The 14,957-nt window shown below is 37.6% G+C and overlaps 1 protein-coding gene across 2 annotated transcripts; it reads left to right on the top strand.

Moving 5' to 3' along the window:
- The first annotated feature begins 563 nt into the window (after nucleotides 1–563).
- LOC142339411 (uncharacterized) lies at nucleotides 564–12,697 on the top strand. 2 transcript variants are annotated; one of them, XM_075389429.1, is made up of 4 exons: nucleotides 564–1,063; nucleotides 9,232–9,422; nucleotides 9,755–11,290; nucleotides 11,708–12,697. In XM_075389429.1, exons 1-4 carry the CDS (start codon nucleotides 991–993, stop codon nucleotides 12,506–12,508), a joined length of 2,601 nt encoding a protein of 866 aa, XP_075245544.1. In that variant the 5' UTR covers nucleotides 564–990; the 3' UTR covers nucleotides 12,509–12,697. The 2 variants fall into 2 exon arrangements, with proteins under 2 accessions (XP_075245544.1, XP_075245545.1); XM_075389430.1 differs by lacking the exon at nucleotides 564–1,063 and adding an exon at nucleotides 8,112–8,219.
- The last annotated feature ends 2,260 nt before the right edge of the window (nucleotides 12,698–14,957 follow it).

The following is a 14,957-nucleotide window of genomic DNA, read 5'->3' as shown; positions in this document are numbered from 1 at the left end:
TAGAATAGTGGTAGTGGTTGTGGTAGTAGTAGTAATACTAGTGGCTTGATTTGTTTGATGTGTTTTTTCACCTTAATGGTCAAGCTATTTGCCCATCAACTTTCAAGAGTTTAGTCAATTTTCAAGTGTTTGCTCGTCATTTAGTTTCACTTTTCTGATCAGTCGCTAACTAAATATATTATTACTAACTAAAAATTGATTAAATAATCGACGCGCTAAATCATTGCCAAAACCATCACGCACGTAGCAATCATCAGCCCGTTTGTTTTTTCATTAATTAACCAGTTTATTAACCAGTTATTGATTGGCCGGCCCCTCTAAAAGCCGCATAAATAGTAAGAAGGCAGGCACCGCCCGCCCTTCTGGACAGCTAAATCGAGAGGCAAGCGCTTATCTGCTAAAGCTATTTAGTCAAAGAGCTCTTGCTGATAATGGGACGATTAACCAATCAGAGCGCTACAAGGCTTCCAAACCGCTCAGCCAATAAGAATTGAGAAAGGTGCGAAAGTCTTTGCGACGCCTGAAAAGAGAAGCAAAAGATATAAAGACATAAAATTAATATACTACTATAGTTCTGCTGCTATCTGATCAATCAGCCGGATAAAAATTTGGATTAGTAGATGATAATAATAAAACTGGTTTATAATTTGTACTAACCTGTGAGTACTGGAGACAATTATAAAAAGTAATTGCTGCAACAGATCGGTCGATAAAAAATAGCACTTATAAAGTCTCTCTTTTTATTTTCATCACTTTCTTAATCTCAAATCAACCGTACCAATCTCAACTTCTCAATTCATCTCACAGTTATAATTAATTTTTATCACCTTTTCAACTCAACAAATAGTCACATAAACTGTAATCTGTTCGCCTTTCTTCATTTTCTTACTCAAACTCCCCAAAACGCGTGAAGACTTTTGCGAGTGACCAAAAGATTCGAAGACTTGTTCACGTCCGCGAGAAAGAAGACATCACGTGTCAATCAGCCAGATGGATAGAACTGAAGATATGGAAGGAGGACAGTTGGAGAATGACGTCATTATCAGCCCAAACAGCGCAGATGGTAAGTTTTGGATCAAATCAATTAATCGATCACATGTGTATTACTTGTAGTAAACTAATTTTTTCCCTGCTTTATGGTTCATGTTCTTACACTTCGTTCAGTCTATGATGCTGGCATCTAAGAATGCATAGTTTACGTGACTCTGATGAAGTCACCGAGAAAATAGGGTGTTAATCGACAACCCCGGAGCTGTTCGAGATATAAGCCAGAATTTTGAATAAACTTAGGCAGAGTTATGTGACCTTGCTTGAAACACGCATTTTGCAAGTTTTAAAACACCCTCAGATTTACACGGAAAAATGTGGCATTCTAGTATCCAGCACTGCAGAGATCTTCATTTTAAAACTTAAAAAGTCCTGTTTACAACGCTAATTCAGCTGCTGGAAAGCATTTGCGAAACCGTAAATACCCCGAACAAAATGAAAGAATTCCCACCTCTAGTTTCAAACAAAAATAGCAGATGTAGGCGGATAATGGAGAGTGCATTTTCCGTTTTGCGCGTTCGAATCTATTTTCTGAACCAGGCAGCACGAGTAAGATACAATGGCCAAGTTATATGATTTTCGGGGATTTAATTCAAGGATCGTACTAGGAAATAAATATAGTATGATCTGTATGATATCGAGATCTTGCATGGAACCCAGGAACTGGTCACTCGGGGAGCTAACTTCAGCTTCCGTCTCATAAAGCACTTTCTGTGATTCTGCAACGTTAAGTTGAGGTCAAGTGGAATTCGCGTTTCAATGTCAAAAAATTTCAACTTTATCAGGTGGACAAATGAGGTCCTTAAAACTGTATGAGATTCCTGTTTTATGAGAGGAGATTTTGATCTTAAATATGTTTAACGTTCAATCAGGCGAAATATTTCCTTTAAATGATGCAAAGATACAATTTTTTCCTTTGCACATTGAAGTTTCGAAGCCAAGAATTCCTAAAAAATAGACAGCAATAAATCAAAATTAAGTTAATTTACTCTGTTTATGCATAGGCGTTATTTTAGTATCTTAAAGCTCATCTACAATATGAGACTTTTGGCTGGAAAAAATAATAAAACGTATGAGCAATAGAAGTGAACTGACGTCATAGGCTCCTTTTAAGGATGTTGGTAGGATTAATTGCTCTTTTGTTCGGCAAAAGCCTGCCTACCCGGGTTGACAAAAAGTTATAATCATAGAATTTTATATTACGGAGCATTAATTTCATAAATCAAAATGTAAAATATTGGTAAAACTTGGGTAAATATTGAAAAATTCTATCATTAAAACTTTTTCATAGACTTACAAAGTTTTTGCATCTCAAATTTAATTGTTAGGGCGTGTAGGGGTAGTTGCAACTAATATTAAACTGGATCAGTTTTGGGCTGCGACCTGCATCTCTTACTTGCAAGTCTTGAGCGTTACACCATTGCATCAGCTATAGTCTTTAGCTCTGAATCTCAACTCTCGGGTACTCTGTGATGCTCATTATGGGCTAACGTGTAACTGAGCTTGTACTTTTATGACTATTAGCTTCCAGAATTTCTACCATTAATCTTCTCACGAGACAAATTATGTAAACTAAAATCATGTGTGCGTCAACTGTTGTTTTTTTTTAAAAATAAAATGATTACTATTTTTTGAAAATCTCAGGTGATTTGCTTTTTTTTCACTATTTCGTAGAAATCATAATTTTAAACAAAAGACACTCCATTTGGGTTCAGTTGAAATTGTTCAACTCCCAAACTAACTTCTCATTGTGGACAGGCTTTTGGGGTCAAAGTTTGCGGATGAAGAAAAGATGTGTTAAAATAGAGGAGGGTGTGGGGTGTGGGTGGGGTGGGGGGGTGGGGGGGGGGGAATGAATTGGAGATTGGAATATTGAAAGGAGGTAGAACTAACAATATCAGTTTGATGAACAAATTCATTTGAATCTTGAAATTTTTTTCTTTTTTCAGATCTTGTTACATTTTTCATAAGATTTCATTCATAAGATCTTGGATGTCTGCTATTCGTCAATTTGTTCATTTTTCTGCTCAGGGCATCCAATTAAAATACATGTTTTGGGAAAACAGAGGGAGTTTGTTTAATTGAAGATTAACAATACAATGTAGCACTTGTTTAATAGGAGAATGATTAACTATTTTAGCAGATGGCTACAATTTAGACTGCATCGCAAGGATAGGAAAGAGAGAGAAAAGTAAGGAAAAGTTTTGAAATTTGACTGAGTGAAACCAAATGACATTTGGGTTGCCTAGAAGGGGTGAACAGAAGAGACTTGTGTGTTTGCGCCCCTCTCCTATACCGTCTGCCATATGTCAAAAAGCAAAACAATCCACTATTTGTGATAATACTCTTAAATTTAGTAGCTCAACATCAAACAACACTTTCACCGCCGTCCGTGAAAGACAATGGGAACCACATGGTTTATAACTAGTTTCTCTTTTTAATAACCACCTCGTTAACTTGTCTTAAACCCCTTTTTGGCTTATAATCAGAAGAGCAGTATAAGCATATTACCCTCTTTGAAAATGGGAATTGCGCTCTTCCGTGTTTTTGAATGAACACTTAACCCATCTGGTTTGAACACATTTGTTCAATTATCGCCGCTGGGTAAAGTTAAGTTTGATATATAAGTGATCACCTGTTATTTCACACCTTTGCTAATTGGCTCTCAATTGGGTAATTGAAGACTATAGCCCGCAAGGCCTGCTTAGATGTCCGCATAACTTAAGATTGCAATAAATTAAGTCTCGCCACTAATGATAAACGTGAGCCATTTGTTTTTTTACCATTTTCGCGCTGGGCGGTTGGCCAAGTCGATACATTAGTCACGAATAACATAAATGGCGCTATTATAGCAAAATAATCTGACAAATTATAATATTTTTTTGTGAGTATCATTTGGATCTGTGATACCATTTTTGAAGTAAATTTGCAAAAGAAAACTTTCCAGAATTCACTCTTCGTTTCAACTTGTCTTTTATTCTAAAGCAATTAGCCATTGTTGAAAAAGGCGTGATCGTGTGTCACTTTGCTGAAGAGTGCCTCGCCTGTTCACGAAGTGAAACCGGAAGCGAGTATGATCAAATATCAATATGCTCTCTCACAATTTAAAGACTTATCAATTCAAACTTTGTATTGTGCGAATCAACAATACAAACTATGGCCTGTGTATAACCATATGATCATGATAAACAAAATATATGCTCTTGCTCTTAATTAGTCTGCGTGCGTATTGATGTTCTTAATTTAGACCGCATTTTGCCCTAGGTAAGAAATTGATATGTTAACAATCAATTCAATAGCAAGACGCCCCAAATTATCTCAAAAGTCGGCAGCAAAACAAAACTTGATGGGGTTTTTCACTTCAAGTTTGTTTTGGCTTGGTAGATGAGATGGCTGCCTAGTCTGCTGGACTTTGTAGTTTTTTGTTGGATTTGTGATAAAATAATAACTTATGACGCCTTTGGTGTGAAGCAATAACAATGATGGAAATTGTCGCCCTACCCCCTCACTTAGTTTTTGTTTGTTTTGAGATATTGCATATATCCATCGCGGCTCCATTCAGGTCATTCATCTTTTGAGATAATTTATTGCTTTTGATCAATTAGAAACGAATTAATAGTTATTGAAGTTATTGGTGAAAAGAAAACAAATCTTAGAGTTGTTGTTAATTGTCACTATTCTTTAAAATGAATCAGTATTGCTTAGTGTATGCTAGTGCTTGTGTTAAAATTGTCATCCTACTTTTAAATTACAAAATTTTACTTTGTCGCACCATCAATATGGTGTATCTACTAGTTTTGGTGTGCTCGCTATAATTTTATAAATTTTTTGAATATTAGTGCCTGAATGAACGTCGGCAAATATTGGAAATTAAATTTATTTCAACCTTTGCTTTTCGTTTGTATAGAAAATCATTCTTTTTAAAATTAACTCTAAGAAGTAGCCATATGTTTCATGACATTAAAATCATAAAGGAGTTATATAAAAGACACTTAGTGTTAGTTTGCAGCTGGTCATTTGTTTCTGGCTGGTTATAACCCCTTATGATATGATAAATAGTCTTAACAATAAGTCTTTATGCTCAAGATTACCTTGTTGTAACCAAGTTAGCTCTGTTTACCCATTAACTGGTTGATAACAAAACAGCCTTTGAGGGGTTATCAATAAGAGTTATGAATGATATTAGTTAGTTATAAGTGATATATTTGCGAGGCGCAAACTTAGCGAGAGCAATTTTTGTTCTTTAATCAACTCTGACTAAATAAAATACCTTTACTAGTTTATCAATTCCATCAAAGATAACGTTTCAAACACCGAAACCTGCCACCCACCAACAAAACTGCGATCGTAACATCCGTTTAGCTACTAATCTGTTATCATCTTTTGTTAACTTAATCAATTGCTGTTGGGCTATTATATCTCTGCTTCTATTAATAATCACATCTTTGTGTGTCGTTGTTAGCAAACCCATTGTAGCTATTTAAAGGCGCCCAGTTGATTTTGAGTTGCCCGAAAGTCTGATTACGTGGGTGAACAATTTGCAAGGTGATGATGAAATCAGTGATTCTATGATTAGCCACTTCTGATTGTCCCCGCCCCGTTCTTCCAAATAACGAGTAACTACCTGGTGAACTTTGACCTCAATCATGTGTTTGAGTGATTCATAACTACGTCACCAAATGATCGATTAAATGATCGGCTATTTATTTTTGACAACTAGCAAATGGTGCTGTATAGCGTTGGTTACCTGTTTTGACTTGATCATTTTTGACGCCAGAAAAATCACAATAATGTTTTATTACTGTTTAAAATTAAAATCAATTTTTTGTTCACAAATTGCGTCTTCTCTTTAACCAAAACTTGTCGAAATATGTCTGCTATTTTAAATCATAGTTTAGTTCATTTTTCTTTCAATGAATCAATCTAAACCGAAAATTAGAAAAATCGAGATAAGTTTTTGTTTTTCTTCTCTTTCTGCCTCAGAACTTTCTCTAATTATTAACTTATCAGATATGGCTTGAGAACTTGCACCTCTAATGCTGGATGTTTCATTTCAAATTGTTTCATCTCAAATAAAGGCCAACTGTGAGAGCAAATAAAGAAAAGAAACAGTTGGAGATATAAATGAACCAAATAGTCTGGTTGAGGGTTAAAAGAGTGGATTGGATTGCGATTGTGTGAATGTGTGTGTTTGACAGTTGGTAGTGTTGACACACTTTGAGAAGATGTTTAGAGAGCGGTCTTTGATGGGCTGTGATAGATACAAATGGGCTCTTCATGTCACTAACACTCCCCCCATTCCTCTCCAGCAGAAGATCTCTCTTCTCTCACCCCCCCCCCCCCCACTCTCCCTCTCCTTCTCTTTCTGGGAAGAAGAAGCTAATAATACAATCGATTATCACTTATCTTCGCTCGCATTCCATCTCTTTAACTTTACACATTAACTCACTCTACCTTGCCTCACTTCAGCTTCTATTGCCAACTGCTGGCTTTTAACATCGATACCCTTTTATTGCACCCCCCCCCCCCCCCTCCTCCTCCTCCACCCCACCATCGGCCTCGCGGTGTTCTTCTTACGATGTCATGGACACCTTAGCATAAATCTGCAAAAAGCCACCAATTTTTTAAGAAAAAAATGTGGGTTGATAGTTTTGATGTGTTGTTAAGAAAGTTGAAATTTGATTGGATATGTTTGACATATGCGGCGGTTCCCCTGCTTAAACTGCGGATGCTTTGTGCATGGCTCGTTAGCTTCCTCTTTCTCAAGTCATCCTACGCAAGGCATCTTCTAATTCCATCTGTTCATCTATATTGCAACAAGAGGCAGCCAGTGACTCTCTCGCACTGTCCTCACTACAGTGAAAGCTAGCCCTGAAATCTGTTCCGACCCAGGGAACTCTATCTCTGTGTGAATGGGATTTAAGTGAAATGTGTCGTGCTTTGAGTGAAAGATGTTGCCCTATAATTGCACTGTACGGATAGTGTTACTGCCTATTATACTAACACTACTACCTATAGTATATGTATAGTATGTATACTCGGTGCCATTTACATTAACAGCCGTTGCTGCTCAGCTCATGATTATTCAACCTTGACTTTGTCAAATTAACACAAATTCCTTTTATATTCCAAATCTGATTTTTTTGAAAATTTATATAGATTGTATTATTATATAAAGAATAAAACGATCAATCTAATCATTTGAAAAAATTTTTGCCTGATTTTACAAATCCATGTTTTTTTAATTCAGCTCCATTCAGCTTAATGAAATCACTCCATTTTTTTTAAAAAAAAAGGTAGATTTGATGCAAGATAGTGCGCCTTCAAACGGAAAAAAAATCACATTTGAAATGTCTTCCCAGATCATACCTTATAATGGATAGTGCATACTTTTGAGATATTGTTTTCAAGAAATGCCGAAAAAAAATTCTGATATTTGTCAACAACTACTCAGCCTTTGATTACTACATCCGTACAATTAAATCGCAACTCATTTCAAAATAATGGATATTTTAAAAGCGGCATCCCATAATTATTTCACACTTCAATGTGAACAGGGTCCCTGCAGTTTTCGCTTCCCTTTTTCATTCAATCGAGGCGAAGAATATTCTAGAAAGTTCTAGAAGCATACCTCGTTAATTAACGCATGTACTTTTTCCATGTGAACTCTATATAGCGAAACATTAAAGAATTAGAAGTTGTAATTGAATTCTACCAAATGAATTGTTTTGCTATGATCAAAGAGTTGTTTAGATACATATATGTCTGCCTAATAGCACACCCACCTGAAATTAATCACTCAGTTTTCATACGCATAATAACCAATTATAAACCGATTAATTAATTCAGTCACTCACTCAATGCTAGTCGTTTGAAGTGCGTATTTTCCTTAATAATTAAATGTCTGGTAGTTTGAATAACAAATAATAAACTGAAAAAATCTGCTTTGAAGGGAAGTTTTCGAGTCTTCATTTACAAATACCTTAAAATATGCCTCCATTTTGTAATGATAGTCGTACATTTGTAGATATCTATATAATCACAGACCATCTCAATCATAACCAATTTTAACTCTCTATAGAACAGTTGAAACTTATCCTTCTGCGCAGATCATCTTTTCACTTCAGAATTTTAGCATTTTTCATAAATTCAAATGGAAAACTTTATTTCTGGTAAGTTGTGTTTTTGTTGTCGTTTTTAGGCTAAGTTGTTAAATCTCACTTTAAACTTGTTTCAGCTATTTTGTATTTTCTATTTTGTTACGTTGTTAACTGTGGTTGCAATCCAGGGTGCTTAAGTTTAATATCTATTTTTAATCAAAGCGTGAAATTAACTAAATTTAGATGGGCATTGTTAGCTTGTAAAGGATACTCCTTAGCGGCTCAATCAAAGACATGGGGGCCAACTTCCCCTGCGCCTTTTTGTATTCCCTATTTACCTGTGCGTCTACCGGGCATCACCGGGGTATGCAACACAAGGAAAGAGTTGCTGAGTAGTGTGCAGTTAGGGGGGTGGGGGGGGGGGGTGGGTGGGAGGGTTTGATTGTTTGTGATTTTGAACAAACAATACAAACAGATTCCTCAATCCTTGCAGAATTTCCCCCAAGATGCTTTTTGTTTGCTGGGATTTCTCTATTTGGGCGCTGATGTTGATTTGAACAAGGGGGACTTTGTATAAATTTGGACTGTTGATTAAAAAAGGTGTAGGGCTGTTTGTTTTTAATATCATTACAGCCCCAGATGAAAAGAGAAGTCTTTCCGAAGCATTTCCGCTAGGAAGGCCAAAGATCAATTTTACTCTTCCTTGGAGCATTTCCTTAATAAATTAATTAATCTGATCACACCTTGTTCACAAATATTGTCATTGCTAGCCTTAATTCTCTTTCCCTTATATATTCCCCTAGTTCAAATGAAAGTTAACATACTCAATCGATTTTTGACACAATGATTAAATTCAGCAAATCTTAGTTTGGTGCAATCGTGATTGATTTACAATGTTCTGAAACTAAAATTTAATCTTTGAATCACATTTCTTGTTTTTGCACTTTAAAAGGTGGAATTTGATCGTCTCCCTTCTCTTTGAGTGAGATAAAATTTCGACGTTCCTCAACCTATTGTCGTATTTAAAAAAAATTTCCTTAAATTATCTGCCCTAAATTGATCATGAACATTTTTTTTGCTATAGATGAAGCAACTGGCGAGCAAAGAAGCAACCAGCCAATCAAAATTGAAAGTAATCTGCAGTCTGCCAATGAGAATGAGCATCCAACCACATCAGCAACCACAACATCCAAAAAAGGACAATCAAGTGGCGGCTCTTTCGTCAGGTTTGGGTGGAGTGACGAAAAAGATCTACAGTCACAACAACAGCAGTCGGTAAGAGTTTGTACAATTCCTACTCTTTGGCTGGAAACAAATCCTAGTTATAAGCAATAGTATGGACCGGTTTGTGGCCAAGAAAATGTGATGTTGGCGATACAAATAAATTGATTTTTGAATTGGGGAACTTAGTTAACGAATGAGAGGTAAATTAAAAAGAATCATCTATCGGCAATCAGAAGAACTAAAAGTTGTGCTTTCCGTAAAATGCTGCAAAAACATGTATAAAAATATTAAAACTTGATTTGCTGCAACAGAACATGCCCATTTGAGATAATTTTATAAGCATTATGACGACGCTCAGTTCTAAACGCTATTCACGTTTGCAGGTATCATCGACAAACTTACCCCATGGGTCAGAGTTCAGTTCCTCTGCCCGGCTCCAATGTCGATCATGTGACCAATCCTTCCCATCAATCGAATCTATGGAATCACACATACAGAAGGAACACGCATCTTCGTACAGGAACTACTCTTGCAAAATATGTGGCAAATTCTTCGCCACAACAAGCGGCTTGAAACAACACATGCATATACACAGCAGCGTTAAACCATTTGTGTGCGAAGTTTGTAACAGGTCTTACACGCAGTTCTCTAACTTATGCCGACATAAACGGATGCACGCTGATTGCTGCCGAAAGGTTACCTGTTCAACTTGTGGAGATAGCTTCAAATCAATCAGTGCTCTGAACAAGCACAGGCGTTTTTGCATCAATAAATTCCTCAAAGTTGTCAGACCTCCTATTTCAGCCAACGTTGTGCAAAACCTGAGTGTTCACATTCCCAGCCAGCATTTGGTCTCCCCTCGATCGTGCGTCTCGGCTTCGCTTCTAGGCTCTGCAACTGAGCACCCAAATAGCCATATGGGCCAACTCGCCCAATCGACTCCTACGCCTAGTTCGAATGACGACATTTACACTAGGAAGGAAGATACTCCCGGACACTTAAGCTCTGGAGAATCGCCCCTGGATTTGAGTAATCATAGCCGACACTCTGGAATTATGAATGAATCAGAAATGGGTCTGAATGATGAACTGGGATCTGATTCTGAAACCGAAGAAATGATGTCATCGTCTGACGGCATTGAAAATGGTCCACATGGAAACTTTGAATATGATTGCGAAATGGAATTAGCCCGTGACCTTCACGAAGAGGAATGCAATGATGAGCAAAATGCTAGCGGAACCACAAAAACGGACGCCGAGAGCGAGTTAGTTGACATTGAGACTGTTGATCGGGAAACCTCCTTAGACCGGTCTAATGAGCCTGATAACGTGGAAGGTGCGTCGAGCACAGCAGACGGTGAAAACACCGACAGACAAACAGCAAATAGTTCCGACGCATTAAAGTCGAACCCTACCTTCGTTCATCTGCAACATTTGCTTCGCTTCGGCCAACTAGGTACAAATTCATCAGTTGATTTTGACTACGTCCGCATGAACACTTTTGACCAACTTGGGTACCGGAACTTGGTTTTCAATCTTTTGCAGCAGTCTCAACTGGGCTTGGCGTCGAGTAACCAGGCAGCTATTGGGGGTTTAGCCCAAGGAATGTCAACAACTTCACCAGTCTCGGCCGCTTATTTTCCAGGGTTGTTGAAACCCGCGCCGAGTCATCACGACGCACATGTGGGCTGTGCAATTAGCGACCCATTGTCACCTTGTGCATCAAGCAAGGAGAAATACGTTTGTAAATTCTGCCACAAAGTGTTTCCTCGCTCTGCAAATCTGACCAGGCATCTGAGGACCCACACAGGGGAGCAGCCGTACGTGTGCAAGTACTGTAATCGTGCATTCAGTATCTCTAGCAACCTCCAACGCCACGTCAGGAATATCCACAACAAGGAGAAACCATACCAATGCAAGGTACAGTTCACAATTGGTGTTAACATCTACAAAACAAAATAAGCAAGCCCTTGTTGTGATTGAAGCACGCATGTGCAAGTTTTAAGATGCCAGATTTCTGCAATGCCAGATTTAGCAGTAGCAGATTTTTTATATACACTGGCAGATTTCAAACTCCTAAATTCGCTTCAATATTCTGGCTTGCATCTCGAACCGCTCCTTAGTTCTTCATTGGTACCGAATTTTCTTAGCTACTTTATCAGTTACGTAACCGTGCACACGATTGAATAGATGGAATTCAGATTTATTCATCTTATGTTTCTAATTAAACGGCGAAAATTTATTTCCTGCCCGAGAAAAAGATTTCAAATGTTTGCAATTCAAAATAAATGAAGATAGATATCTAGAATATCATCATAACCTTCTCTTTGATTTCAGGTGTGTGACAAAGCATTTGGACAACAGACTAACCTTGAACGCCACATGAAGAAACACGAGCACAAATTCCCCTCCTCCTCCTTCTCTTCCGCTTCAACATCCCCAATAAACTCCCCCTCGGACAACCTCGGACTGCCTCCCACCCCAAACTCTGTAAACCGGGACGACTCGTCTCCCGATTTCCCCTCATCAGTTGCTCTCCACTCGGCAACGTCTTCACTTCGGAACACAAACCTCAACGAGATCTCTCCAAATGGAAGCCATCATCCATCTTTTGCTCAGTTTGGATCCCTAGCAGCTGCGAGTAATTTCCCGTCATCTCTGGGACCCACTCATATGTTTTCGACCTCCCAAATTGCACCTGGAGCGGGGTTCCCAAACCCACTGACGGGGGTTCCAGCGGGGTACCCTCCGTACATGATGCCAGCCCAGCAGCGATCTGTCATCAGGCAACTTCCAGTAACTGCGAATGAACAAACAATTCCAACTAGCATCATGCCATCGAGCGCTAACATTCAACAGTCCAGCGGCCCAGCTTTGAACCCTAGCTCATTGACTGCGCAGCAAAACCAAGCAGCATTGCAGCTGTGTCTAAACTCTTTTATGTATAGGAAAGCAATGGCTGAAGCCATGAAAAACCAACAACCAATCACCGCACCACAATTGGCAAGGAACCCTTCGAGTGACAATTTAGATCTTATTCGGACTGCCATGTCCGAGAACGCCTCAGGGAACAGCAGTTTAGCTTTATTTTTACAACAGCAACAAAATCTACGTAACAACACACAGATGCTTTCTTGAAATTCTGCCAAGAAACAATATTTGACATAATAAAATGATCACACTGTAGACGATGCTTCGGAAATTGTTCATTTTGTAGAACTTTGATAGCTTTAGTTGGCTGCTTACATAGTTATTATTTTTTATATTTGTAAATTATACACAAGGTCCATTTGTAGCACATTTCTGAATTCAAATTTTTGGAGGCTATTTTACCACAACAGTTAAACAATAGAGAAAAAGTTCAATCACCGTGCATGCCATAGTTCCCTTAACCAATAAAGCTTCTCGCTGTCGGATGGATTTGGATGCACTGTGAAAAAACTACAGTGAACGACTTTTTGGTCTTAATCAGCACTTCTTTAGTGAAAATTTCCTCATGCGTGAACGAATGAACCCTGACCAGATAAATTGAAATCTAAACACTAGTCTTATCAGGTGAAATGTTCTCTTCATTTTGCAAATGAAGATTATTGATCCGGAACGAAGATGAAGATTATTGATTTTAATCATCAAAAGTTGTAAAAAGTTAGTTTAATCTGTCATTTCTGTCTCATTTCATTAGCAAAAGCCAATATACCATGCAAAATAATTCAATTTTCTCAGTTAAAAAAATCCTGCGCTCAACACACAGCTCTGTCAAGCGATTCAATTTTTTTTGGAAAGAACCGCGACAAAAAAAACCGCGGTGCAAATTCTCTCAAAGTGCACCTTTATTCGATGCCACATTTTTTCACTCAAAGCTTCCACTGAGCACACTTGCACTTTTTATAACACAAGCCATTTTTGCGGACGTCCTTTTTGCAAGTGTTCCCGTGCTTACATATGTGTTCCAATTTTAACATTTTCAGTTTAAATATGTACAAACTTTGGTGTTTTGTTGTAGAACTTTGTATTTTGCTTAGGGGACTAGCTGGGGACGGACTAACGCCCAAAACTCTAACAAATTGAAAGATGGCTGATGCTCTCAGGCTTTCTTAGGAGGGCTCGTATGTACCCACACTGCTCTTGCAGGCTGCCGGAAAATCAAGTTGAAATAATGTTTTTTTTCGGGTAATCAAATAATATCAAATCAGTAAAGAAGAAACGTAAAAGATTAACAAAAAAAAGAATATTCACCAAGAACCGTATTATAAAACATAGTTTACAACCTTATCTTTTTAACTAAATTCGGTCACATATGAAATACTGTTCTCTATTACTACAAAATCTCTTTCTACAAGAGAAAGACTCCAGGTCTCCACACTTCTCCATCTCACTTCTCCATCAACTCCATCTCACACCAAATCTCCACACTTCTCCCTTCTAAACTGTTAGTCAGCCGAATAACTGCTGAAATTTTCTTTCTCTTTCGTTAAAACTACTACCCTTGTTCTAACTCACTTTTTTGTCATAGGCATAAACTTTTTTTCAATCTTGTGGACCATCACTAATAACAAATCAACGACATTGGTACGCTAACCAACTACTACAACACACATATCAATACAGAACCATAAAAAATAAATCGAGAAAACTAAGCACTACTTTTAAATTGATTGCGGAAATTATAAAATTGTCCCGGTTGTAAAGGTATAAAACACTTAATACACTAGTAAAGAGACAACTCCGCGTAGGTTTTGGTTATCTTCAACAATGTCAAATGGGTTTGATGATCCAACAAAACCTTTCATTGTTTGCACTGTCTATATAAACAACAAGCCGAACAACATTTCGATTACAATTAACTTAACTATTTTGGTTCAACTTGGCGTTCTAAGTGCATTCCAAGTTTAGTGCTATTAAGCTGCTGGTCCATTTTGTTCGGCGGAGTATTCATATTTAATAACAGAAACTTGTTCCCGTACACAAATGTAGCTATAAATATGGCTCGGAACAACAGTCTACCGATAAGGTTTCAATTCAATCAAGCGATTATAACATCGACAGAGCAACGTATTTTTGGAAGCAAAGATCAATAATTTAACGTATTATCGGCAACACGTATAGGCATTAATAACACGTATAAGCATTAGTACGTATTAAGATTACGGCGAACATATCAACGTAATAACTCATCGATGATAGCACGTAGAAGAACAACGTATTCAGATTACGACAAACATAGCAATGGCGATTGCAACGTATTAACATTGGTACGATAATAGCCACAAGTGAGAGTTTAGACGGCAAAGTCTTTTTGCTCATTTAACTGGTATCAGTCTGTTTTTGATAATTGTGATCAACGCTGGTCACCATTCTATTCAAAACCGTGCAAAAAACCGAAACTAATTAAATTTAAACGATTCTTACTTGATAGGTTTATTTATTAGGTTTAACGAAATTATGTTATTTGCACTTTTTTCGAGCTTTGTACGTAAATTGGAACGATTTCTATGCGTATTTAAATACTCGATTCTGATTGGCTAAGAAAATTGACGCATTTTGGTATATTTCTCGCTTAGATTTATTTAGTTCCTAACATCCTCCG

This window comes from Convolutriloba macropyga, chromosome 5 (genome assembly GCF_964194025.1).
Source record: "Convolutriloba macropyga chromosome 5, txConMacr16.3, whole genome shotgun sequence".
Lineage (NCBI taxonomy): Eukaryota > Metazoa > Xenacoelomorpha > Acoela > Convolutidae > Convolutriloba > Convolutriloba macropyga.
Note: the sequence above shows the minus strand (reverse complement) of the source record. Positions and strands in the feature narration are given on the sequence as shown.